The sequence below is a fragment of the Patagioenas fasciata genome, chromosome 13 (assembly GCF_037038585.1).
Source record: "Patagioenas fasciata isolate bPatFas1 chromosome 13, bPatFas1.hap1, whole genome shotgun sequence".
NCBI lineage: Eukaryota > Metazoa > Chordata > Aves > Columbiformes > Columbidae > Patagioenas > Patagioenas fasciata.
The window spans coordinates 7,634,807-7,661,184 of record NC_092532.1 but is presented as its reverse complement, the minus strand read 5'-3'; the positions used below and the strand labels follow the sequence as shown (position 1 = coordinate 7,661,184).

Here is a 26,378-nt window from a genome sequence, read left to right as displayed (position 1 = left end):
CTTTATAAACACAGGCTTAATTGTTACCTGCTTCATATCAACCAAGAAAAGAGGGGGTGAATTAGGTGTTCATGGCATGGTATTGTTTTATCCACACACCAGATCTTGGGAGTTCACTCCTTCAATTTAGTTAATTTTGTCATTACTGCAGTTGAACCTGCTTGTGCTAAATATTTATTTGTGTACGTTCAGCCTAGTTGCTTTCAGGATTATTTAGTGAGCTGCTTTAAAAGTGTTCCTGCCTTCTTGTGTTGAGATTTCAGAAGTGAGTACTGTGTCCTTTAGGAACACTTCTGCCAGTGGAGCACACAGGGAGGGCTGCGATGTGCTTGACCACTAACAGGGTGTGCTTCAAATAAAGCTTCAGGTTGCATTAGGCTTCCATCATCCTAGAGTTTGTTGCAAACTGTTCCAATTAATGAGTCACTGTCATATTACCAGAAATATATTCTTCATATGGATTGTCAACTGCAGATTCTCTCTTTCTGTATGTTTTGTAGAAAAGGAGACAAGGGCCATGTTCCGTAGCAGCAATCTTAGGGACCTTATTTGTCCATGTCAATCAACTCTGCAAAATGTGTTTTTCCATCAGAGGATCCACCTTCAGAGGAAAAAAAGCAAAACCAGTAGGATCCAAGCCTAAATAATTAAGGCCAGAGCCTTGGCTAGTATGAACAGGAATATTGAAATCATGGGATATGTAGCAGATGTTACCAGCTCAACATCAGCTTTTTTCGCTATTACAGCTGTGATAGAAACACTGACCTTATGTTACAAGTAACAATTAGACTTTCATATTGTAGCTGGGTTACTCTTTCTCTTTTCATTTTCTTTCCCTTTTTCTTTTTTTCCTTTCCCCTCCTCTCCCCCTTTATCTTTTCTTGTTCTGTTGAATTATTTTATTAGAGTTCAAGATCTGCACAAAACAGGCATTCCTGATACATCTGTGTTACCAGCACAGCATTTAGTCATAAAACTTCAGAACAAAGGGAATGAAAAGTATATTTCACAATATTTATTTCCTGCATGACTTAGAATAGACCAATATCCTTCCTAAACTTCTTTGCAAGCATTCAGGTATAATTTGGATGAGTTAAATATAGGGACCAGAGGGCATGTTTCAGCTACATGAAAGAAGTTTATGTTGTCATTTCAGAATGGAAAATAGAGTTTATATAAAAATATGTCTTGCAATTTAAAGAGTGAGGTTGAAGACTGTATTGGGCAAAACATTGCTGGACTGCTCAAAATATGGACTAGCAGGGAGAATGAAGGAGGTGGCTTCAGCAAACGCAATGTCTGTCGTACATGATATTTAAAAAGAAATATAATAGGTACCTTTCAGTACATAATAAGTCTCTCAGATTAAATTCCTGCTCAGAACCTGTGGTCGGACCTGCCTGAAGAGCAGAGCAGAGAGAAACTGGAATGACAGACAAAATGCGGGTCAAAGGGAGGACCAGAAAGAGTAAATGAGAGATGAGATTGAACTGAAGCAGGCTCTTTCAGACAGGGGAATGGATGGTTGAACTGTAAGATTGGACTCTGCAATTGGCTTGAGCTCAGTAAGGAAAATGGATCTAGTAAGTTAAAGAGGAACAGAGCCACTGTATGCTCAGAAGTGTATCTCTCTTTTGACACAAGGTCTATTTACCGTTTAATTCCCGCCGCACAGAAGTGACCCCCACCAGGAGCTGCATGCTACAGTTTGGTGAAGCTCTGAGTGCAAACTGCGAATGGCCACGGATGCTCCGACCCGCGTTACTCAGCCAAAAGCGCTGCAGCCACGGGACAGTGTCCTCTGTTCTCCGCTGAGCCTCACGGCTTGCAGCTACAGCTGGGGGTGAAACCTTTGCCCCGTGATCCCCGTCTGCTGTTGTTTGCTCCTGTGCAGAACCTGCCATTCTAACATGCATACATGTGTGTTTATAGGAGAGATTACATTTTACTGCTAATTGTGTCACACAAATTGTGGCTGTTTCCTATCTGGTGTAGTTTGAGACTGGGATAAACCAGCTAAATCAGTTATGCAGATTCTCTGAAATCCTGCACTTGGTTTGCTACACATGGGCTTCGGAAGTTAGATTATTACATTAAGGGTAATTTCCTTGATGCATAGTTAAAATCAGCCATTTTTATTGTCTGTCTTCATCTGTGTGAACCAGACTTGGCAGAATTAGTTGTCAGAGCCACAAAATAGTTGCCTATGAATGACAGATTAATTTTTTTTCCCCTAAATCATCAGTTATGAGATCCTTAATTGTGGAGATTGCAGGAGGCCTCACGTCCCTCTTGCTCCTCTGGACTTGGTCTGCAGTTACCAGTAAGCAGGAAATGAAGTAGATTGCAACCAATTTGTTAGCTTCGTGAATACAAGCAAATAAGTAAAAGCTGATAAAATAATAAATCTTCACTTGACAAACAGCAAAGGAAAATCTTAATGAGATTCATTGGCTGAAATTGGAGTTTAACCTACTCTTACTAGCCTAAAGATGGCACCCATAGGGTGGAGGGAATATCAAGCTTTTGGGAAATGGAGCACTTGGAGCACAACTGCTGTCTTCTGGGAGGACAAAGAAACATTTATATTTCAGAAAGGACTGAAGGTGGTGGAGCAAAATTCCCAACCCACGCCATATGGTCTGCAAGGGGCTGTGCTCTATCATCTTCTCCAAAGGGCAGACCTTTATGGAAGCTTGAGGATGTCAGGGAAATGTCTCTGGTCCTTCAGCCACAGAACTAGCTGGGTTTCCTTCTGTATGTGCTGAGATGTGCAAGCATCATTTGCTTTCTGCTGACATCTCCCCAAGAGATACGTCCCTGTCCCCAGCTGGGGACAGCCGCGCTGCACGCCCGACGGGGCTGACAGGGCTCCACTCATCCATTCCTTCCACCTAATAAAATGTGTGGGTGTGGGAGGCTGGGATCACACCCAGCTTGGCAGAATCATCAGGTTCCGAAGGAGAAAGAAGTTCACAAAGTGATACCACATCATACCCACGTAACCCACTAATAGCGATCCTGATACATATTATTTTGCAGTAGCATCCTAGCAACCGTGTCAAATAGAAGAAAAAATATGCGAACAAAGAGTGCATGTAAGAACTACCCTGAAGCATGTCTGAATTAATTATGCCTCTTAATTTTTTGGATAAAAATCAGGTGCTTATTTCATTATTTATAGCACAAAATCAAAACATTACTCTTTTATTTATGATGATGCTGATTCTGGCCAGATTGTGTTGGTTTTCCTGCTGTCAACAGCAGCTCTGAAAACCTTGACATCTTTCCGTACTTTTAGAGAACCGATAATGAAGGGGCCATTCCCTAAACTGAAACAGTAGTTTAATTAAAACAAACAAACAAAAAATAAAAATAAAAATAAAAAGTTTGCATTATTAGGGAAAAGAGTATTTTAAGCTTTTACCAAACATGTGAAGTAAATCATAATAACTATGTGGACTGCACACATCAAAGCAGTGCAAACTATTAACCAATTAATCTTGAAAACACTTCTGTGAGTCAAATAATTTGGCTACTATGCTAACCAAGTTATGAGAAACTTAGATTTATTGAAGTGAGTACTTATCCAGCAACCAAAAAAGGAGCTCTGTGCCATCATTTAAACTTCCTGAGTTGATAAATACACATTTAAAAGGCATGATTTGCCAAGCAAGTATTATCTGCAGAATTATATTTAATGTGGAAAGGTAGTGTGTTCTCCAAGCATTTCAACAATCGCCTGGGCACATTGTTAATTTTAAAATAACTCATTTATTTTCATAGTTCAGTTCCCTTTAGCAAATAAAATGCAGTTTGGCAAACTGTATAATGTAAAACATGTCTGTAATCTGTATGTAACATACAACCAACAAATTTTTTAAAATGGGAAGTCTGGCCCACAGTTATGTCCCTCAGGCTTTTCTATCAGCAGAACTGTCCCGCGATCAGAGCTCTGCTGCTTTAAAACTGAAATAATGTAGTGATGGATGATTCACATCCCCAGTCTAGTGATATGAGCCAACAAAAACTGTAAGGAGTTGCTGCTTTCCAAAGTTGGTTTAGTGTTTCATAACCTCTTCTTGTTTAATCAGAATGTTTGCATTTATTATGATTTTCACCCGTCTCTCAGTTTTCATTAGTATTAATCTTTGCCTGCACAATAACTTGAGCTGCAGGAACTGTAGCCGTGATGCTGTAGAGTAATTGTGTTTATAACTGTAAATACAATTGATTGCCATTTCACTATATGAGCCTGAACTCACACATACAGGATCTATTACATTGTGAGGAAATGTTTTAAGTGAATTCCAGTGTCAGCTAAATTGATAGTTAAAGGTATGAAATTCAGCGCTGATAAATGGAAATGCTTTTTTACACAACACGTGATTTAACTGTGGGCCTGTCTGCCACAGCAAATTGTTCAGACTGAGAGTTAGAAGGATTCAGATTTAGATGCTTATGTGGAAATCAGAAATACCTAATGGTATAATTAATACAACCAAGAGTGGAAAGGATATTGGACATCACATTCTAGAATGTAAATGAGTCTCTGGCTACTAGAGAGCAGATAAGAATTAGGCAGATGTTTACATCTGCCTAATAATGGGTTTTTGCATTTCTCCTGACCGATTGAGAACTGATCAGCATTGGGCAGCAGCTGTTTTGGTTCTGATACAGAACCAATCATTTCCAAAGGTGCTTTTTCCACTCTTCCTATCAGGAAGATGTTGCTCACGCTGTGATAGCACCCAAATTCTTTAGTCCAGGCTCAGAAAAGCAAGGCAGAAAGGTCTGCAAACAGACAGCATCATACTGTTCTTCTCCCAGAGACCCTGTTGGACTCTCCCCATTGACAGGCTGTATTCCAGTTCCATCTGATTACTTCTGCCATTAATTTAAGATTTGAAACTGGTTTGCAGAGCATGTTGACATCTCCCTGTCTCACGTAGGCATGGGGTTACAGGCCAAGGTTTTTGAGGGAAGTGGCAGGTTGCATGAAAAAGCTTTTATCCTATTACAGTGTCCTGCCTATTGAGCCCATATGCTTAATAAACATATCCTATGGTAAGTATTACAGAAAGTGTGTGTAATTAGTGCATAAATTTGGGTTGGGAGAGCGCTACTGAAGCACGTTCATGATTATTGCCAGTTGCTACTCTGTGATTCACACCATGGAGCAGTCCTGAGGGCACACAAACTTTTACTATTCCTTATTTATTTTATTTATTTATTTGCATTTATATTTAAAGTTACTTTATTATTCCTTATTCATTCCTTTTATTGAACTACATGAGAAAAATGCTCTCCAGGACTACACTTGATATATTAATTGGGTTCATAGGACCATACTAGAGCAAGTCTGCAGTAAGTCCCTAGGTAACACCGCATGCACGTCAGGTGTCTGCAGATCTGGGCTGTGCTGTTGGCCGTCCCAGCTCACTGCTGTACATGGTGGTCCTTGACACACCAGTGTGAGGTGCCTGAGGCAGCTTTCCTCTCCTTTCCTCTTCCTCCCACATCTTTTAGCATCTTTCTTTTTCAAACGTTTTGCCTTCCCTGGCAAAGCCATGCAGATATTTTATGAATCTCTGGTACAGTAACTATCGTGATAAATATGCTTGAAATACATTAGATAACTCACATGGAGTATGAAGTCATGGTTTACAAATGATGTTAGGTGGTAGAGCCAGGAAAAAAACTGGAATTTCTCTTCCTGAAAAAATGCCCAATTTTGAAATCATTAGACATGTCGTTATCTTGATGGTCCTCTATTTGCCATTACCTAAATACTCTGTATCATTAAGTGGTGACCCTCAATGTGCTTGGGGAGGTGTTACCTCTCTTTCTGTTTTGTGTAAACCAGGTAGCAAATAATTACAGCTGCTTTTCTTCCGCTGCTACTAACAAGTAGCTATGAGAGTGCTGCGGGAGGAGGATCAGGGATGGGCCTAAGTTGATCTCAGTGGTTCCAGCTGTTTTTAACCCCACCCCACTAATAAGACAAGGATTTCTAAAGGGTGGCTGAGCATCCCTGTCCTACTGCAGCCCCTGTTGACAGGAAAGGTGCTGTCTTTACGCAGCAGGCAATCGATAGTAGTGCAGTTAAAGCTTTACAGCCCCAGCACTGCCAAAGCCAACATCATTCCTACATCCCCTCTAAAAGCCCAGAAGCTGAAAGTCCCAGGGGAACAGGTATCCGGGGCTGCTGGTACAGCTGCAAGAAGCTATGCAAAGCACAGAGAGGACATTCCAAAACTGGAAAGGGATGATGCAGGGATTTGCAAAGCATTAACAGCACAGCACTATCCTGCAGCAGAGGAATAGAAGCTGAACACTCAGAAAACCCAGATATATCCTATAATAACAAATACAGAGCTAAAGTAAAAAGAGAAGGACCAATATGGTTAGTATCTGATAATATATCTACCCTCTAGCCACTGCTGAAAGATGTTCTAGCCCACACTAGATTTAAGATGGATGAGAAGTTTGCTGTCAAACAGGCGAGGCTTAAAAGAGTAGAGGAACTGAAGGTTTGATCTCTAACACCAGATGGAAAAGAGAAAGATGAAAGAAAAGTTAATCAGAGACTTTTCTTAAGCTCTGCTGATTACTGGAAAGCTTTTGACATGGTCTGTAGTATGCAGAAGTGAGTGGTGAGCCTTGATATTAACCAGCTCACCTAACAGGTTTTTTTTCCCCCCAGAGTTTAACAACTCGGTCAATAGCCTGCTGGCGAGTTATTATATTTTCCATTGCAAAACTGACAAGGTTTTTTTTCTTCACGACCCTCCCAAATGGCACTAGTGAGTGTTTCCTTTAAAAGTCAGTCTCATCCTCACTGACGCCAGCAATGAAAGAAGGTCAAGAAGAGATGTGATGGTCTTCTCCCAACATGCAGAAACTGCCCTGGGAGCAGGTGCATTAGGTCAGTTATTTAAAGAACGAGGACTCAAGTGGTTTAAGCAGATGATCTCTGTGAAGATTTAGTGGTATTGGTTTACTCTGAAGAATTCCTGCTTGCACTCCCGTTTCCTGGGGCCACACAGGACACTGTCCCGGTTTGCTGGACTGGAGAGGAGGAGGCGGCTGTGGGGCTTTGCTGGATCCTGAGATATTGAGCAGCCCTCAGGTGTGGGTCAGCCCTGTTCTAGATGTGGCCCCCTCGCTTAGAGAAGCCGTGAGTGCTGTCATCAGGCATTTCAGCAGAAATGGCCAGCACAGGGAGTCGGTTCCCCATGTGGTGGGGTTTCTGGGGTACCTTTCGAACCAGAACTACCAGAAGACTGTCAGCAATGAGTGATTGCACCTACCAGATCAGTAGCGTTCATCACAGTCTCTTTGAGATTTAAACTGATAGCCCAACAGATCATCTCTGCAGCCAGCCAAATGACTTACAGCATCATGTAGCTGCTGTTCATCTTCACAGCTTCCTGCAAAGTCCAAGATGAGAACAATATTATCAGTAGTTTGCACATGGGCAACGGATGCACAGAAGACTATGGGATTTGTTTCAAGGTCACGCTGTCTGTGGCTCAGAGTTGAACCCCTTAAAAACAAGACCTTTCTACCTTGTTCTTATACCTAATGTCTACTAATATATTTTTCCCTTATGGTTTAAGCTTTTCTGCTGGTTCCAAACTTTGAAGCAGTTTCCTGCTCTTCCATGGCATGAATTTTTAACTCATCCATTGAAAGCATATGGGCTTTTCTGAGCGAGCAAGTGAATCTACAAGCTTGGAAAGGCATGTGAACCAGAGCTTGAATCTCAGCCAAACAATTTGTTCTGGCTTTAATCAAGATGTCTTCTTTTAACTTCAAATATCATTTTTTAAAAATCCCATATCAAAACTTCTAGTGTCACACTATGAAATCAATAAATGCTACCAGTCATTCAACTCAGAAATACTTCAAAGCAGCCTGAGTGATAGCCATTATTTTATTTTTAAAAATATCCATCAAAGCAATGCAGCTAATATGAAAGCAAAACAAAATTAACAACAAAGAAATGTGTCAGTTACATTTTGAACTTGCAAAATCCCACAAATCCTGCTACTAGTTTTGCATGCAGTGTTTCTCTTTTCCCATTCTTATACTGACACCTTTTAGTATTTCCCTTCCCTGTTCTCATAACCAAGTTAATCACTTGAATCATCAAATATTTGATACTATTTCCTGTCTTAAGAAAATTGTTACATTTTTGGGCCAGATTTCCTACGTACAGTCCTGTGTGAGGAACCTGTCCTGATTCAACAGTGCACTTTAATTGTGTGTTGAAGTCTCATCAATGTCAGTGGTTCTGCGCTTAAAACTAAGTACGTGATTATGGACATTCCTGAGAAAGGGTCATGGAGTTTTATCTTATTCCATAAACATTTCAATAGAAAACCAATGCAAGTGTTCATGAGTGAAATTCCAATGTAAATAAAAGTTTTGAGATCTTGTCCATTTATTATAGCAATGAGTATCCAATTTTACTGCATACTTAAATGTATGTAGTAGAGATACTTAGACTGTCAAGATTTTCACAAGTGATTATTTCCAAATACTCATTAACAGGATTTTTAGAATCAGTAAAAACAATTCATGTTTTATCTGGTGTCCAGTAGATAGATCTGGTTTTTGTTAGATTCAGACCACTGAAGTTTATTTTATAATTCTGAAGACAGGTGACTAGCAGGGAGAGGCACATCTGTAGGCAGCTTTGGGTGAAGTCATCTCAGCTGGCTTTAGATGTCTACTGCACAGACACCTGATTTAGTCCCCCGGGCTCTCCTCACAGTCCATACAGCAAGATCAGCACTTTCAGTGTGTCAATCCTCTGATTAGTTTTAGACATTGATTTTAGGAGGAAATGAATCATGTTGTAAAGTGCCTTTCCTTGCTACTGACTATGAGTGTTTAGGGCTGAGATTAACTCGCTCACACCTTTTTCTTTTATTTGAGGTGCTGACCCCTTCAAGGAGCTGGAGCTCCCTGGCCTCCAGATGCTGCCCTGTGCAGGTCTCAGAGCTTCTGTGTCCCATGGGCATAGCCGGGATGCCCCAGAGGGGTCTAAGATGCCACTGAGGTCTCTATTTAGGTGACTGGATCCCTGCCAGATGCCAACTCAGATGCAGGTGCTGCCTCCAGGTCAGGTGGAGCCGATGTAATGGGCACGTGAGGAAATGGAGCATAGTCAGAGCCTGGAACATTTAGGCTGAACAAAACCTGGGAACGTGTTCTCCAGGAAAAAGATTGAGAAAAAACTATGGCAACAGCAGCTCTTATCTTTTAAATAGAAAAGCGTGACATCAGACCTCAGCAGCTGCAGAGTTTGAGCAAAGAATACCCAATGGCTTGATTCCCAGTTCCAGGTCAGGGCTTCCACTGCACAGTATGGTTTGTGTTTTGCTTGGTTTGGTTTTTGGTTGGTTGGTTTGTTTTAAAATAAAATAAAGAAAAAAAGAAAAGGAGAAAACTGTGTTACTGGGACAGATGAGGCCCACATCTGTCTGAATACACTGTGCTAGGATAATTTTCAAAATGGAGCATAAACAAACTGCTTTCTGAGCACCAAGGCATCCTGCCTGGGACTCTAACTTCTTTTCCTCCTGTTTAACAACTGATTAGTACTGCCACCACCAGTTCCCCATCCTCTTGTTCTAATGCAGTCCCCAGTGGTAAGCACCAGCTCTAGCTCAACTCAGGTCTTCCAGAAATGAGACTCAAATGCTTGTATACTAGTTGCATGGGAACCTCCTGAGAACAGATTACTGCCAAGAGAATGATACCATCAATAAGAAAATGTAAACTTGGGTGTAGAATTATTGTTCTGCAAGGTTTCTCAAGAATTACACATCTAAGGATCCTTGGGCCTCTGTGGTGATCATTAAGCCCCTGGAAGACAATTAGAAAGCATGTTCAAAATCCAGATACAAGTGGATTATGGTTTAGAGCTGGATCACTCACTTCTGGTGTTCAGGTGCTGGGTTAGGGGTGGAGAAGTGATGACTTTCGGGTCTGAGTTTCCAGAGTAGTCCTGTTCAGCCCAGAGAGTCTGTCTGCAGCTGGTGTCCCAGCATCATCTCTGGGTAGTAAAAAGAAGTCCGTCCATGGGACGGTTCAGCGGTGGCTGGTGAGCTCCGGGAGATGCTGTCCTCTCAGGTCTGGCAAGCAGATTTACCTTCAGTTTCTCAACAGGTGTCTGCCCTTTGTTTGACTGAACCTTCCTCTAACCATGAATTCTAACTGCTTTGTAGTTTTAATTCATTGTTCAATACTGCCGTTTGGGGGAATTTATGAACTCTTTGATGCTCTCTTCTCATAACAAAAGGATTTAAGAGTAGGATGTTATGTAAGGGTATGTACACCTGGTATAGCAACTAGTAAATAGGATGGTTTTTGCTACCTGTGTGATTTGTGGTATGCTTCATCTTCCATATTGTAATTATTTCGGCATCTCTGTCCTCCTTGTCCATTATACAGCCTTCACCAGCAGCGTGGCAGCAAGCATGTTGTGCAGGGGGATCACACGTGTCCCAGATGCTCTCCCCACCTGGGGCCAGGGTGCGGGGCACTGGGGGCGAGGAGCTGGGGAGAAGAAGGGGGAGGCTGAGCACGGTGGGGATTGGGGATGCCTTGGGTTTGGGTAAAGTGGAGAAGAACAGGCTGATCCACACACACGACCTTCACTTTACAGCAGTGCGTGTCCTGCCGTGGTGAGGACGGTGTGTCTTTGCCAGCAGGGAGAGCGGAGCGGACCCTCAGGGAGCGCACCAGAGTCCACATGCAAGAGTTGGTTGATGCTGGAGTGATACTGCAGGGACAGTGGCTCACTTTGGGAAGGCTTGTCTGTGAGATGTACAGAGAGTAAGGCAGTAGTTTAATGTGAATAGGTAAAGTCTGGGCAGTTTTTAGGTAGGTTTTGGACAGTTTCTAGGTACCTGTTAGCTGCAGCATGGTGGCAAAGATGGCTGTGCCTGCATGGTGCAGTTGGATTGCTGTGGGAAGCTAATAAGAAGTTTGCTTCTGCAAGTGACCTCGACACCCCAGATCCAACTGGCTGTTTTCAGCTGGGGGGAGCCAGGATGGAGCACCCCATGTGGGAGAGGAGCCTCTGCAGCCCCTGGTGTGTGCTAGATGCTGGGGGCCTGGGCAGGAAACACAAAAGTGGCTTTGAGGGACGGGCTGGCCATTGGGCAGGACTCGGGTGATGGCAGCGGGACCAAGGGTTACACCAGGGCAGCGGCAAAGGGGGTACTGAGGAGACGGCACTGGTCCTGGATGGGCAGCGCTAAGATGGGGGTAACACCAAGGTGGGGGTAGCACTGAGGTGGGGGCAGCGCCGCCCTGAGAGCACAAGGGGAGGCAGCTGCTGTACCTCAGGGCACAGGCAGCACCAGGGGCTTTGGCGGGAAGCGCTGAGGTGACGCAGGGCAGGGACGTTCGAAGGGAAACGCTGAGGTACCTCAGGGAGGGGACACAGGGGTAGGAACCTTGAAGCACATTGGATGGGCCAGTGGTGTGTTTGGGGCCGAAAATGCTGAGGTAATGCATCCCGGTACAGTCGGGGAGAGTGGCCTCCCAGTATGTCTGCAGGCTTGGGGAGGGAACACTGAGGTTGTTAATCCTGTCCTAAATATTTCTCTCTCTTTCCCGCAGCACCTGATGGGACAGGGAAGGAAATGAACAAGAAAGGAAATGGACAGGGAAGGAAATGGACAAGAAAATCCTACGCCACAACACAGGTACCACTTTTACTACTCTTGGTGTCAGAGACCTGAAAAATGATTTCTATCTTGTCCTTAAACAACTTCTGCTTGTGCAGTTCTCCCAGGGAGAACACATATTCCCCATCAAAATGCCGTATTAAACCACAAGATATACATTTGCAACTTCCAAGCCCATCTCTGCGTTAGCTCATACCTATAGTATTGCACTGCATGTAGGATTTGAACTTTGCACTAGTTGTTGCTACTGTGCACATTTAGGATGGCAGTTGCAGCATGGAGGAGGTCCCTCAGCCTTAACTAAGTTACTGTTCACCAGCTAACATGTTTTCATGAACACTTTGTTGGTTTTTTTTCATACCTGCTAATGTGATATAGCGAAGGCTATTCGGTACTGCACATGCAGAGCAAAATTAAGCCTGGCAGGGAGCCCGGGGAGCCCTGCCATGTGCGCTGCTCGCAGCACTCACAAAGTGCTCTGTTTCCCCAACTTTGCTGCTGCACATTTTTCTCTAGCTGCTCACAAGCAGTAGAGATCTTGTGGTCAAGAACTTCCTGGTGATTTCGCATAGAGGTGTAAACAGATACAATTAATGAAGTGGGTTTCTCTTAGAGATGGGCTGAGTTTGAGAATCTTTCTTTTCTCCTCTCTTAATTTCAAAGATGAATGTGCCAGACTCCACAGGTGAAGTCAGCAAGTTGGCAGGGACATTACAGAGACTTACTTTCAGGAAAAAGGGGAACATGATATTTTTTTCTCTAATTCTGAGCACCATTACCCCTCACCTCTGAACCAAGAAAGACTTTATGTGGTGTCATAATTTAGCAAATTACTTCCTCAAAGGAAGGTCAAACATTTTACCATTCGATCAATAGGAAGCGACTTACAAATCATGTGTATTGATCATTGTAATCATTCAGAGGAATGTAGGGCAGACACTAAAATCACATGCACTTAGTCTTAATTGCCCACATTAAAGCAATTATGCCCCAAAACTGTCATTGTCTAATGCTATGCACACTACCCAGCATGGTAACTTTTAGCCATACATATTTAATCATAAATCAACCTCTTAGGTCTGTTCCACTAAAGACCTACAATATTGCTGTAATTATGCAAATATAACTATGTCTTTTTTCATCAACGTGTAATATCATGTTGCTTTTGAGAGCCAAGTAGAGGAAAATAAGCCCCTATATTAATGCAGCTGGTATTTAATACATGTATTTTACAGCTGTGCTATGTGTTCATGACAGAAGTACTTAAAGTGACCTGAAATTGCTAATGAACAGAGAGCCTTTGTAAAAGCAGTCACAGGTCAAGGACTTGCAGATAAAACTTGTTGAGCGGTACATTGATGGTAGGCTTGTGTCAGGAGAGTGCTATTTGTTCGAGGATGTTTATAAACACTATTTTCCAGAGGATCATTTCAGCTAAAAGTGTCTCAGACAAATACCAATTTGGTAGCATTAAAATAAGTTGTTTCTGATCTTGTAAACATAAGGTGGGTGTCTTTTTCCTTTTGTCAAGGAAGCCAATGTGTAGTCTCAGGAAAGTTTTGTTTTGGTTTGTTCCCACAGCTTCCACTGTGGGAACTGAAAGATTGGTCAGGAGTTTATTCCCTCTACCTCTCCAGAAACCATTTCTAAACAGACCTGAAAAATGAACCGTTCTTTGTATGTTATCTAATTTATATTTTGCAAAGAATCATGTTGGAAATTACAATTATTACCTAGCATGGGACAGACAAATTTACCCTTCACTGAGAACATGAACTAAAGTCCCTTAAAGTTCATGAGAACTTTTCTCCTGCCTTCCAGGGCTGAGAGCTAGACCACAAAATCAGTTCAGTGGCCCCTTAGTGTGATGGGGTTCCGACCAGTCTCAGCCAGTTCCCATGCAGCTCATGGAGGTCTTCAGAGCCACCTCCTAACGTAGCTTAGAACAGAGCAAGTCATGGAAAGGGAAAAATACACGAGACTGAATTGTAACAGAAAGAGATGCCAAAAGGAAGGAATTCCCCACTGCTTCGCCCAAGAGCCTGCATTTCATTCTTGGCTGTCCTCTGAAGGAGCATGGAGAGGGCCGCACTCTGGCTTTGCACGCAGAGGCACAAAGGGAAGGCGCAGAGATGGAGACAGGCTGCTGCGATTGCCAGACACCTCCGTGCTACCATTCCCTGCTCCTCAGAGCTTTACTGGAGCCTGAAATATCACATCATTTCAGCAAGTGTTGATCGCTACATTGGTAGTTCTGCAAAATGTTCTTGTTGCACCTTCTCAGTCTTCAGCACAGTGGGCTGCTGACATGCAGGCCTGAGGGTACTTCTGTGAAGCCCCAAAAGGTAACGAGAGAAGCTGCCTTTTTGGCAGCAGGCTCCAGCTGAGGCATGTGCACCTTCGCTGGAAGATGTGCGAGTTGCAGATCCCTCAACAAGCTTCGGAGCTGCAGGAACAGGGAATGGTGCGTGGAAGCTAAATTGATTCAATCCTGGGAGGATTTCTGACTCCAGATCTCCAGAAAATTTATTATAACAAGTTTTTGAGAATGTCAACAATGTTTCTGATCTTCTGGTGGTCTTAACCTGTTCAAAGCAGCAATGTGTAGGGCATAAGATACCTTGTCGGTCACATGTGTGTGCAGGTGGGCACAGAATCACCAGTAATTTAGTATGAGCTTTTAAAAGGAGGAAAGCATGTCATTTCTCTTGGAAGCCCTTGGCTCCAAAATAGTGATTCAAGCATTAAACACTGATCAGAGGAGAAAGCCCCAAGCTATTTCGGTGGAGGAAAAGAACATGAAATTTATGGGCTCAAAATGGCCAGTTTGGGGGCACGTTGCCTGTCTCTCCCTGCACTGCCGGATGGTGAGGGGCTGCAGCGTGCCTGATCACTCAGCAATCCCGGCACTTCCCGCACTCATTCGTTCTCTCAAGTAGCAATGAAGTTGTTTGGCTGAATCCTTTATGAAAGTTAAAATTGGTTTGTCATTTTCTTTTCGCTTCTCACACCTTATCTAGTTTCTGCATTCTTCCCACTTCAGTAGTCAAAGTGATTGAAAGCCGAAAACTGAGCAGATCTGTCCCTGCAGCAACTTTCCTCGCCTTTCTCATTTACCGTTTTATCAAACAGGCTCTTTGTCTCTGCAGTCCCCTGATGTTGCCTCTGTTACACGGAGATATTCTTCAGGTCATGGGGGTTAAAAGGGGGCTAAAAAGGAGATCATATTGGACTTGCTTTACACAGACATGTAGCATTAGACCCAACGCCCAATAGAGGAAAGATATACTACTCCTATTTGATGAGCAGCAGGCCAATAAATTCATTAATCATCATTTTATGCCTCATCAAACACTTCCCAAGTTCCTCCATGGGAGTTATACAAATTAGCCACTGAAAAGGCAGTAATTTTAGTTTAGCTAGGTAAGTGCTTTTTGATTGCCTTCCTGAACAATGCTTCCCTTGACAAGCTAATAAATCAGCCCTTTCTGAATCAGAAGTGCAGCAAGTGCGAACAATAACTCCACATAGTTTCTCCGCTGATTTCAGCTGGAAGGCCTAAGAGGATGATCTGGGATCAAAGTCTCTTACTTTATTGCAGAGCAAAAGCTTTCTTTATGAAGAAGAGCTGCAGAGAAATGAGGGAAAGGGGGATTTTTTTAATCAATTAATGAGAGAAGAAGTCTTGAAACAAAAAGGAGGCCTAAGTCTCCGATGTCAGGGCTGGCGGGAGGCCGGCGGGGTGGCAGGGCAGGAGCGGGCCCTGCTGCAGGTGAGGCTGGAGGCATCAGTCGAGGGGCTGCTCCTGTGGAGAGCTGCGGATTACCAGGGCAAGTCAGAATAGAGACTGTATTTAATCTGCGACCAATTGATTCCTTGAGTGTTTCAGGTATTTGTAGTGTAGGTTTAGATTTGTTGGGTGGCTTTACAGTGGGAAGCCTTGAGGCTGTGCTGTCTTATCTTTTTTTCAAATTGCTGCCTTTGACAGTATCATTTTTTTTAACTTGGCCGTAAATCATTTCACTAATCAGCTGTCACCAGCCAACATGCATACATTGGCATTCAGCCGGAGAATTTGTTTTGGAAGGCCTTTAGCAACAAAAACTGTGTTTGTATCAATAACCGTCTGTTAATGTCTCATGCATACGGATGTAGAACACGGGGAGGAACACAGGGAGACGGCAGTAACGGAGAACAATTTGGTGGAGGGAAGAGGGGAAGAGCACCGGTTGCCTCGCACGGCGCAGCCTTCCCCCGCCCCGCCGCGGCTCAGGTGAGGCCGTTCCCTGCGGCTCCGCGGTTCTGCGCGCCGTGCGGGGAGCCCGCGCAGAGCCCAGCGCCGCCCGCCGCTTCGGTGTCCGAGGCTTCCCCCTCCCCGAGTCTAGACCCGAGGTATTTTAAGTACAGTGTGTCTCTTCATTAACTTTCCCTCCACACATCACTGCATGCCTCTGAAAATAACTTGGCAAACTGGGAGCCGTTTATCTCTTTTATCTTGGGACCTGATCCAATTAAATAAGTGCACATTTACATTTGCATCCATCAGGGATGAGCGTGGAGAGGTCTGTGGTTTGCTTTAAGCAAATAAAAGCCAATTTCGCTGGAAAAGAGGTGTCTGGACCAAGACCCCCGTCCCGGCCGCAGGGGCGGGCGCAGGGCAGCGCTGTTCGGCGGGCGCGATGCGGCCCCGAGCCGGGCCCCTTGCCGGGCCGGCCGTGCAGCACCGCCGCGGCAGAACGGGGTGGTTATTGCACAAGTGCCTGCATCAGCCCGAGCCGGGCTCCCGGCACGCTGCGAGTTCGCACATGCTCTAATTATAACAGATGAGTAACGCCGTGCGGAGGACATTTATTTTCTGGTAGTTGGAGGTGAAGAGATTTCTGGCTGAGGAGGTTGGCAGCGCCCGGTGGCGGAGCCCCGCGACGAGAGCCGCTCCGGACCCCGGGGAGTTCTTGGGCGGCCCCGCTCCGGCCTCCCGCCGCGTTTGGCCCCGCCGGGCTGAACGACAAAGATTTCTCTGCGAGGGGAGGCGAGAGGGGCTCGGGCAGCCTCCGGCCGCCGCCCCTGCAAATCAGCCGTGAAAATAATGCGGAGCTCTCCCGTTGAGTAACTGGTATTAAACACACGCAGCCGACCCAAAGAGAGGGGCCCGATAGGCGGGCAGCGAGGTGACCTGTCCTGGCTGCAGCACCTCTTGCGTGGTTCTCCGCGCCCTTGCGACACCCGCCGCCTCCAGCTCCTTGCGGGAAGCAGCCGCGGAGCCCGCGCAGGGAAACGCCTCTGCCTTTGGGGAAGAAGTAGGAGCGCCGAGGGTGTTGACTGCAGCGGGGGCCACGTCGGGGGATTTGAGGGGGCGTTAGGCTCCGGGACTCCGGCCGCAGCCTGAGAGCCGGGGCAGTCGCTCGACGCCGCATTCTGGGGCTGCCGCCGGGAAGGAGGCGCCCAGCGGAGCGCTGTCGGGCAAGAAAAGGCAGCGGCCGCGCAGGCTACTCTGCCGCGGCCGACCCGTCGAGCAAGGCCGGCTCCTCGGCCGACCGCGGCCCGTCCCTTGCCGGCCTCGTCTGAGCCCTTGCCCCGGCAGAGAAAGGTCCCTGGGCCGGGCCGCGCCGTCGGACGGTCGCTTCCGCACCCCGCGGAGGCGCGGTGGAGGAATGCGGGGACAATGCGCCATCTGTCACCGCCGGGCCGCGCCGCGGCCGGGAGCGCCGCCGAGGGCGCTGATTTATGCTGAATGCGCCTTAGAAGATCCCGATGTAGACTTTGTCTTTCTCTGTCAGAGCCAAGTAAAAAGAAACAGCTGGCCTGAATTTTTAGCACCCATAATTAATTAAGAGCTTCATTCCTGGGATTTGATGATTCAATAAAGCAAGACCCTTATTCCCCCATGTGATTCCAGTGAATATCTACTCCACTCCAATCCTTTTGGGTCCCAAGATAGGGCAGATTAACACTCTTTTTCTGTGGGAGAGAGGGAAGAAAATGCCTCAAGATTGCATCTGAGGCGCACACAAAAGGTAAATTCAAAACTGCCACTTGTTCTCCGCAAAGGCTCCTTATTCTCCGCTATTGATGTATTTGTGCCAGGTTTTAAAGAAACCAGAGGGGGAATGAGGAATTAACATATTGCTCATTTGGAAAAACAGCCGTTTCTGGTTTTGGTAACACTTGTTCCCTTGCCAGCCACAGATGTCCTTACTAATAATCTAGGCAGGTCACAGAGCGAGGGGAGCGGGGGGGGGGCGGGCTCCCCTGGTACTCCCGTGCTGCTCCCAGGCTGCCCGGGCTCGGCTGCTGCTGCTGGGGCGGTGCCGCGGAGCCGGGCGCACCGCACTGCCGGGTGCGGAATTCCCGCGGCTGCGGATCGGCGCTGTGCGACGGCCGTGCCGGGATGAGGGGCCGAGTTTTCCCTTTTTTTTTTCCTTGTATTTTTCTTTTTTTTTTTTTCTTTTGTTTTGTTTTATAATTCATGTACGTGCCCCCTCCGAAGTCTGGCCGAAGAAGGGGTTTGGGTTGAAGTTCATGTACTTTTCCCTACTGCAAAACCCTGTGGTGTTTTTCAGTCGACTCCTTTAAACTTGTTGACCGTGTGATTCCCCGTGTTGTCTTGGCGGAGGGGCTTTCAAGCAGTTCCTAGGCACGACAAGAGAAGATGCTGTTCAGATCCTCTTACCGGGGTGTGTGGGGGGAGAAGCCAAATAAGCCAATTAGACGCGACCGCGCCGTCCCGGCCGCCGCGGAGGCTCCGCGCTGCGCGGGAGCCCCGTAGGTTAATCGGGACAATTGGAAAAGCAACACTCGCGGGGAGAGCAGCGGGGGGGATGTAAACACGGTCCGGCGTGTTGAGGGTCTAAATTAAGATTTGTTTTGTTTTTAAGCGTGAAAAGGGAAGCAGCAGGGCTGCGGGCTGCGCCAGGCTCCCTGCCTCTCCCGCCCTCTGTGCTCGCAATTGAGAAGCGGGGCTGGAGGTACAGGGGGATCCCGCCAGAGCTCGGGGGCTGTGCTGGCTGCCAGCTGCACCCCCAGCTCTGTCCGTTTTCCTCCAGGACGGGAATTTCCCGTGGATGGAACCGCTGGCTGCAGCCCCAGGCTCCCTCTCGTACTCCCCGGCGAGCCGGGGAAACAACGGGCCCACCGGCACACAACGTCCCGGCCCCGGGGCATCTGGGGGCTTTCCCCGGGGAAGCCCCTTCCCGGGGAGAGGGCGCCTAGGTCGACCGGGCGTGGAGAGGGCGCTGCTCTGGCTCCCGAGAAGAGCTTCAGCTTTCCGCCGGCAGCCGCCGCACGCCCCTCCACGGTCCCGGATCCCCGGGACTGTCACCTGCGGGAGAGGACGACCCATGCGCCGCACCCCGCTGCCACCTGCGCTGCTCAACTCGCACCGTCGGGGCAGCCGGCAGAGTGGATCACTGTCCCTCCCCCCGCCCCATCAAGGCTGCGTCGAAGGCTGTCGCCCTGGGCGACAGGGGAGCGGAAAGGAGCGAGCTGTTTCCCGCGGGCGCGGAGCGGCGCCCCGCGGAGGCTGGGCCGTCCCCACCTGCGCCCATGGGCGAGCACCTGCTCCCATGCGCGCTGGTGGGAGCCCGGCCCGCAGGGCCCCACCGCCAGCCCCGCTCTTCCCCCTCGGTAGACCCAAAATCACTCAGCCGCGGAGACGAACCCCTCCTGTCCTCAAACGTCCGCGGAAGCGGCAGGGGTCCGCTTCGGCGTGAGGCGTCGCTCCCGGCCTCTTCGGGGCTGCTCTTGAGCAACCTATGGCAGCTTTAATTGGCAGCAGACATTGTTTTTATTTTAAGATATCCTCAAAAAAAAAATTAAAAAACAGATTAACAAGCCAGAGACAAAAAGAAATCCCGGACGCTGATCCCTTCACCCCTGCCCTGTTAAAAAAAAAGAAATTGAGAAAGTCGCACTTATGTTAAAGACAGGCTGTACAGTACATCGGCTGTGGCAGGGGAAAAGGGAGAAGAATAAAATTGTTGTGTGAAATCGATGGGGCTACAATAATAGTTGTGGCTTAAAATAAGTGATAGGCTGCAACCTAAAGTAAACGGTTAATTCCCTTAGCAATTTATACATCAAACGAAAACCGTACTGAGATCGCTGATAGAGCTATTCGAAATAGCCCCGATTATAAGGAATAGGGCTTTTGAACAAGCGAAGCTCCTAAGCTGCTTTGCAAAATAGCTTTTTCAGAGATAGGAAGATCAGCTGGTGAAAGGTAGAGCGACGACTAAATAAAAAAAAAAAAAAAATCCACAGCTAGATAAATAATTACAACCTATTTATTTTGCGATAGTCGTTCCATTGCGGGACCTGTTGTCTCCGGAGCACGGTCCGGAGGGGCTCTGTGGGCTCCCTAGAGTGAAGGGCGTTCGGGAGCTTCAGCCGAGTTCAGCCAAAGGCGATGTCCGCCGGGACTCAGGGTGCCGGGAGGGGCCCGGGCTGGGGGCGCCTTTCTGTCAGCTCCGGAACAGCTCTGCCCCTCACCACGCAAACTTTCTCCCGTTTTAAACAAAACGAGTGAGTCTGATAAAGCTCACTGCCGCGCAAAAAATACGCCTTCCTGCAGGTCTCCCCGACTGGAAATAAAAGATCCAACCGAGGTATTCGAGCATTTCTTAAAAATTCATTTATAATTTATAAAGTGACAAAATAACATACTATTATCCCAGGAATATTTGATTCTTTACACATTCAGCTTGAAACAATTTTGATTTTAAACCAGATTATCTACAAAGATGTATAATCAAGTAGACATGGACCGCATCTTTAAAACATAAAATACAAACTACTATTTAAAATCCTGTATAATGTAAATATGCATGAATAAACCTGTTACAGCTAGTAAATGGCTCTGACAAAGTTGAAGAGATTACAAAATAATTATCTGGCACGTCAAGAAAAAAACCCAAACAAAACGGAGGGGTGTCTCGGCACCAGCTCCACCGGTCCCAGCGACATTCCCATCACGTTAACAGCGTCGATGTGCTCGCGTACAACTGACACCCACAAAATCCGATTTGAGCAGGGAAAAACCCGTCCCCAGAGTTGGGTGCTCGGACAGTTCCTCGCCGTTATTTGTTCGGAGGGGACGCGGGCCGCCGGGATCCCGGCACGGACGGGGACTGATTCTCGGGCGGTGGTTTGAAGTTCCAGAGCCGCAGGGGAGCACCGAACTCGCTCGGGCACCCGCTCTCCCCCTGGCCTGGGCTGTGCAGCGAGAGAAACGCGCTGAGAGGCCTCAAGGCTCCCTCTGTCCCCGTACACGGGGGACGTTTGGTGGCTGGGAGCGCCCTGTCCACAGCCCCGTCGGCCGCCGCAGTCTGCCACCCGCCGCGGGCGCTGCGCGGAGCGGAGCGCGGCGGCCCCGCGGGGCTCCCGCACTGGCGAGCGGGCGGCAGGAGCCAAACTCGGGCCGAGTGTGACACCTACCTGCCACCGCCGGGAAGCACCGCGCCCGCGGTCAGCCCTGCGCGGAGCTGCGCGGCCGCCCGGCCCGCGCCGTCCCCTGGGCCGAGGGCAGCGGTGCACAACGCCGGGGGTGGGGAGGGGGGGCGAACAGGCCGAGGCTTCCCCCGCCGCACAGAGTGCCTTTGCCAGTGCAATCCCCATCCCCGACACCGCCGCAGCACCTCTGCAGCAGCGACGCGGGCTAAATCTGGCAGAAAATCGAACTCATTAGCAAAGTTCACCGGCTGATTGCTTTGCATAAAACACGACACTGATTGGAAGTAATTAGGTTAAAAGATGGGACTGCGCTTCGATTTGGTGTTTCTAACAAGTGCTTTTGTGCATGGCCTGGTTTAAGCCTCTACGTCCAGAAGCAGTGTCGCTCCCCGCGCCCGTCCCTGTCCCTGTCCCCGTCGCACTGCCGCCGCCACCGCTCGCCTCTCCCCGGCCCCGCGGACTCTACCGGAGCCCGGCCTTGCAGAAATCGCCAGGCACTTTGGAAAAGGCTCCAGATATTACTGCAGGGTCCTAAACGGAGCCCCGCATCTCTTTTAAAACGTGCATTTTCCCGCAGTTATGTACGTATCTGCCCGTTGCAAAAAAAAAAAAAAAAAAGAGTGTTTTTGTTTCTGTTAAAAATCTCTTTTAATTAAATATTCGCATTTTACAAAGGCGGCTGCAGGTTTTTGTATCTAATAAGTATAACCTATTTCCTTTTTTTTTTTTTGCCTTATAGTTTAGCTCACACCCAAGGGAAGAAAAAACCAATAGGCATAAAAAATTAAATTAAACTTGTATATATATATTTTGAAACTATGAAACAATTCGGAAAAAGACACAGAAATGTATATATTTATATTACGAAAACAACATTAATGCCTGTACAGATGTCTTGATTTCATAATTTACTTCAAAGATACTGTATTATCAATTTAAATACAAAAAGCTACATTAAATATACAGAATAAGATTTCATACAAATCTTTCTTTGTGTGTGTGAGAGAGAACATGTCACTCGTTTGCTTTTCACTTGGTTAAGACATTTCTGGGCCGTTTCCACCCAGCCATTTCCAATAGACTCTATAAACTTTTGAAGGGGGTGCTGGGAGGGAGGGGGAGCTGGCCTTTTTCTGTTTGTTTTGTTTTTCTTTTGGTAGTGGAAAAATAACTGCCAAAGCAACTTATTATTTCTCTCAATAAATTAAAAAAAAAAAAAAAAAAAAGAAAAAATAACAAAACCACAGTCCCGGAAGGGTTGAGGAGGAGAAGCCGATATTAAATGTTGGACATACCTTTCTTCAGTTCGTAGGGTGAGTCTTTGCAAAGGTCTACTTGGGACTGGCTCCTGATCATTTTAGTGTCTTTAGCCAGGCTCTCGGCTCTGCTGAGGACAGTCTGGTTTAATCCATTGAAGTGGGCCCCGGGGGCGGCGGCGGCGGGGCCGCCGGCGGGGTGCCCGTGCAGGGCCCCGAAGGAGCCGTAGTTCGTGTAACCGGGGTAGAAGGGCGCCGTGTAGTAGAGCGGCCGCGGCAGGACCGCCCCGTTGGGGAAGGGGCACTGCGCTGCCGGCGAGCGCGGCCGCGGAGGCGAACGCGACGGGCCGCCGCCGCCCAGCACGGCGGGGCCGGGGGGCGCCGCCTCGCCGCCAGCCTCCTTTGCCTTGTCCGCCGAGGTGGCGATCTCGGCCAGCGACCAGAGCTTGGGCTTGGCGAGGGCCGCCTGCTGCGGCGAGTGGATGACGGAGGCGCCGGTGGCGGCGGGCAGCAGCGGGTGCAGGTCGGCGGCGTGCAGCGGCCCGGCGGCGGCGGAGGGCGGGCGGTACGGCTGGGGCTCCTCGCCGCCCGCAGGCGGCGGCCCGCGGCTCGCCGGGCAAGGGCACAGCGGGGAAGAGCCGGGCGCCTTGGGGGGAGCGGGCGGCCCGTCGAGCCGCTCCTCCACCGGGTCTTTGCAATCCGAGTCGCTGAGGCCACCCTCGGCCTCCCGGGGGCCGGGGGACTCCTGGAGGCGCTCGCAGCCTGGCACTGCCTTGGGATCCGCGGCTCCTGCAGGGGGGAAAAGGACAGAAAGGGTAGGGGACAGCTCTCGGGCTCGCCCTGCGCCCCCAAATCCGTGCACCCACTTGGCCGCCCCAATCCGGCCCTGCTGCCGCCAGGCCCGTAGCGCTGTCCTGCGGTTCCCCCCGCCCCAGCTGCCCGCTCGGCGGGACAGGCCGAGCCCGCTGCCTACCGGTGTCCGGCGTCCCGGGGTCCCCCTTCTCCTCCAGTTTCTGGGGCTCGTCCTCGTCGTTTTTCTCCAGGTCGATATTCTCCTCTTCCTCCTCGTCCTCGCTGCGGTTCCGCGGCGTCCAAGTCATTTTATTCTCCTTTTTGAGCCGCCGTCGCGCGTTGGCGAACCAGGTGGAGACCTGGGTGAGGGTCATTTTGGTGATGATGGCCAGCATGATCTTCTCGCCCTTGGTGGGGTAGGGGTTTTTCCGGTGCTCGTTGAGCCAGGCCTTGAGGGTGGCCGTGGCGTCCCGCGTCGCGTTCTTGCGGTACGCGGGGTCGCCGTAGGGGTAGGAGCCGAGCGGCGCCGCGTACGGGTGGTACCCCAGGGAACCGGCCATGCCCGGCGTGTGGTCGTAGGGCGAGCCCTGGAGAGAGAGGGGAGAGCGGCCCCGCGGGGCGAGGTCAGGCGGCCGCGGGGCGGCAATGACACGGCAAGGGCAGCGCCAGGGCCTGTCCGCCGCCCCTGCCCGCACCCCGCCGCCCGGCCCTGCCCGGCTTCTCCTCCAGCTCCTTCGTGGGAGAACAGGCGGAAGGGCCTGGGGGCTCGCCGGGGCCGGGAGGCTCCGGCCCCTGGCCGCTTGCAGCAATCCGGCGCTTGTCGCCCAAAGACAAGCGCGGAAAAGCAAGTGGGGACCCCAGCGAGGGGGGGCGGTCAACGGTGGGGGGACTCGTTCCTTCCCCCCCGGGCTGCGATCGCAGCGGGCAACCTGTCGGGCCCAGGCGCCCGGGCTGGGCCACTCCTCTGCCAGGCCAGGGTCGGGAGGAGGAAAAAAAAATAGAGAAGATAGAAAAAGAAAAAAAAAATCTCACAGACAACAGAAAGAATGAAAGACGGAAAAAAGAAACTGTGAAACTCTGCCTAGACCTTAAACAGCGAGGAGACACTGAGCAAAACTCCCCGGCTTTTTGGGGGCACTGCGGGGCACTGGCGGCGGCCGCGGCTCCGCGGCGGGGATGCCCCGGGCCGGCCCCGCGGTGCCCCGCAGGCGCGCACGGCCGCGCAGCGCCCTGTCTTCCCTGCCTGCCCTTCCGTCCCCGCGCAGCGCCCGCGGAGAGGCTCGCGGCCATGAGATTAGGACTCTGCAATATTTAAGCAGCCTAATTACCGCCGTGCAGGGGAAAGTTGCCGGGTTTATCGCCCGGATTTCTCCCATCGCCGACCACTGCTGGCTTAATTCCCTTTTTCAACCGCAACAAGGTAGTTGTTGCGGAATTACGATTGCTGTTTTATTTTATTTTGTTTTTTTTTTTTTTGAGGGAACGAAAAGGGTCCCCGCCTGCCCCAGTCCCATCTCGCCCGGGCCGTGCCGGCGGCTCCCCCCGCGCCCGGCCCTGCCCGCCGCCAGCAACAGTGTGCGGCAGCACAGGGCGGCGATGCGGGAAAGTTGGGCGGCGAGGCGGGGAGCCGTGCTCCCTTTTGTCCCCGATATCTCAAAAATGAAATCGGAACAAAAAGCAGGACCAGAGGAAAGGGCGGCGGGGGTCAGGCACCCGAGGGAGCCCGCCGTACCCGGTGCGGTACCGGCGACCCGCGGCTGCTCTTACCACGTAGGAAGTGAAGGCGGCGGCGGCGGCGGCGGCCGGGTCGGTGCCGTACTGGAGGTGGGAGTTGTAACCCGGGGAAGGGGCGGTAAAGGCGGTAGATCCGGCATAAGGGGAAAAAGCGGAGCCCGAAGAAGATCTCCCAAGTTCATCGGTCCTGGGTCCGGAGATCACGCTGGTACTGTACGCCGGGCACGAGTAGAGAGCCAAGGACGCTGAAGGCTGGTACAAGTAACCCTGAGGATACGACATGGCCAGGCGCGTACATACACCCGGGAGCCCAAGGCGCCGGGAGGGAGCGGCCGCTCTGCCGGGCTGGGGCCGCTGCGGCCGGGGCTTCGCGGGAGCCTCTCCGCCCTCGCCAGCTGGGCAGCGGCGGCACCTTGCTCTCTGCCGGGGCTGCTGCTCCGCGCTCGCCTGCAGCCTGGCACCGCTTCCTCCTTTTTCTCCCCCCCTCGCTTCCCCCTCTCTCTTTTTTTTTTTTTTTTTTTCCCCTCGCACTCTCTCTCTCCCCCCCTGCACCGGGGGGCTTTTTTTTTCCCCCCCTTCCTCCTCGCTCTCGCTTTCCGAAGGGTCCTGCCAAGATGCTAAGTTGGAAATCGCAGCTCCTGACGCCTTCTGCGCGGCCCGGCGAGGCTCCTCCTTCGCGGGGTGTTGTCAGTGGAAGGACTGGCAGGACCCCGCTGGGCTGCCGCGGCCGGGCCCAACCAGCGGGAGGGCTCCGCGCTTCCCTCGGCCCTCCCCAGCGCTCAGAGGCTCAAGTGCGCCGGCTCCTGGATTGCAGTCACCTCCGAGCCATTTAAGATCAGCTTCAACTTTCTGCATGTGCTAAATACCGTGCGGAGCCGCGCTGCGCCGGAATGCAAGCCAATCAATATATGAAAAAAAATATATAAGATTTATTAGCCGCCCGACTCCCCCTCTGCGCAGCCACCCCTCCTCTTGCTCTCTGCCCCCTGCCCCTCCTTCCACTAAATCACTGGAGGTGGAATATACGGGGGGTATGTGGTGGTGGCAGTTTTTCTCTTCTAAACAAAAAAAGGCGACTTTCGGCGGGGAAGCGCCGCGCCGCAGCCCGGGCCGGTCCCGCAGCGCTGGGATGCGCAGCCGGTCGCGCTGTCGGGGCGGGAGCCGCGCCGGGGCCGCCCCACCGCCGGACCTGTTGCGGCGCTTGTGCGAGCGGAGCTGCGGCGGGTTTGCGCCGGCCCCGGGAGAAGGGGGATCGGAGGGGGAGCGGTGGGGGCGGAGATGGGGCTGCAGAAATCGTTCACAGTGAGGGTTTGCCCGCGGATCTAAAGAATACACCGGTATCCTACCCTCCCCGGATCATAAAAGGGTCGAGGCGAAAGCAGATTAAAACCATATGAACCGGGATAAATCCCCGCCGATCGGGAGATGTAATCTCCTT

General features: G+C 49.7%; 1 protein-coding gene and 1 long non-coding RNA gene across 3 annotated transcripts in view; one reads left to right on the top strand and one right to left on the bottom strand.

The window, feature by feature from the left end:
* The window catches only part of LOC136107394 (uncharacterized), a 326,635-nt gene that overhangs the window by 277,460 nt on the left and 22,797 nt on the right, over positions 1–26,378 (top strand). For both annotated transcript variants that reach the window (XR_011741319.1, XR_011741315.1), the window contains exon 4: positions 11,644–11,729. This is a non-coding gene — a long non-coding RNA (uncharacterized lncRNA). The remainder of the gene's footprint in view (positions 1–11,643; positions 11,730–26,378) is intronic.
* Positions 19,948–25,444, bottom strand: IRX5 (iroquois homeobox 5). The gene is made up of 3 exons (XM_065848206.2): positions 24,974–25,444; positions 23,388–23,793; positions 19,948–23,203 (listed from the first exon to the last, which is right to left on the bottom strand). Exons 1-3 carry the CDS (start codon positions 25,220–25,222, stop codon positions 22,437–22,439), a joined length of 1,422 nt encoding a protein of 473 aa, XP_065704278.1. The 5' UTR covers positions 25,223–25,444; the 3' UTR covers positions 19,948–22,436.

Coding starts and splice junctions, on each gene's coding strand:
- IRX5 (XM_065848206.2), bottom strand. CDS start 25,222: ATGTCGTATCCTCAGGGTTACTTGTACCAGCCTTCAGCGTCCTTGGCT. Junction 23,794..24,973: donor CCGCCTTCACTTCCTACGTG/GTAAGAGCAGCC, acceptor CTCTCTCTCCAG/GGCTCGCCCTACGACCACAC. Junction 23,204..23,387: donor CCCCGGGACGCCGGACACCG/GTAGGCAGCGGG, acceptor TCCCCCCTGCAG/GAGCCGCGGATCCCAAGGCA.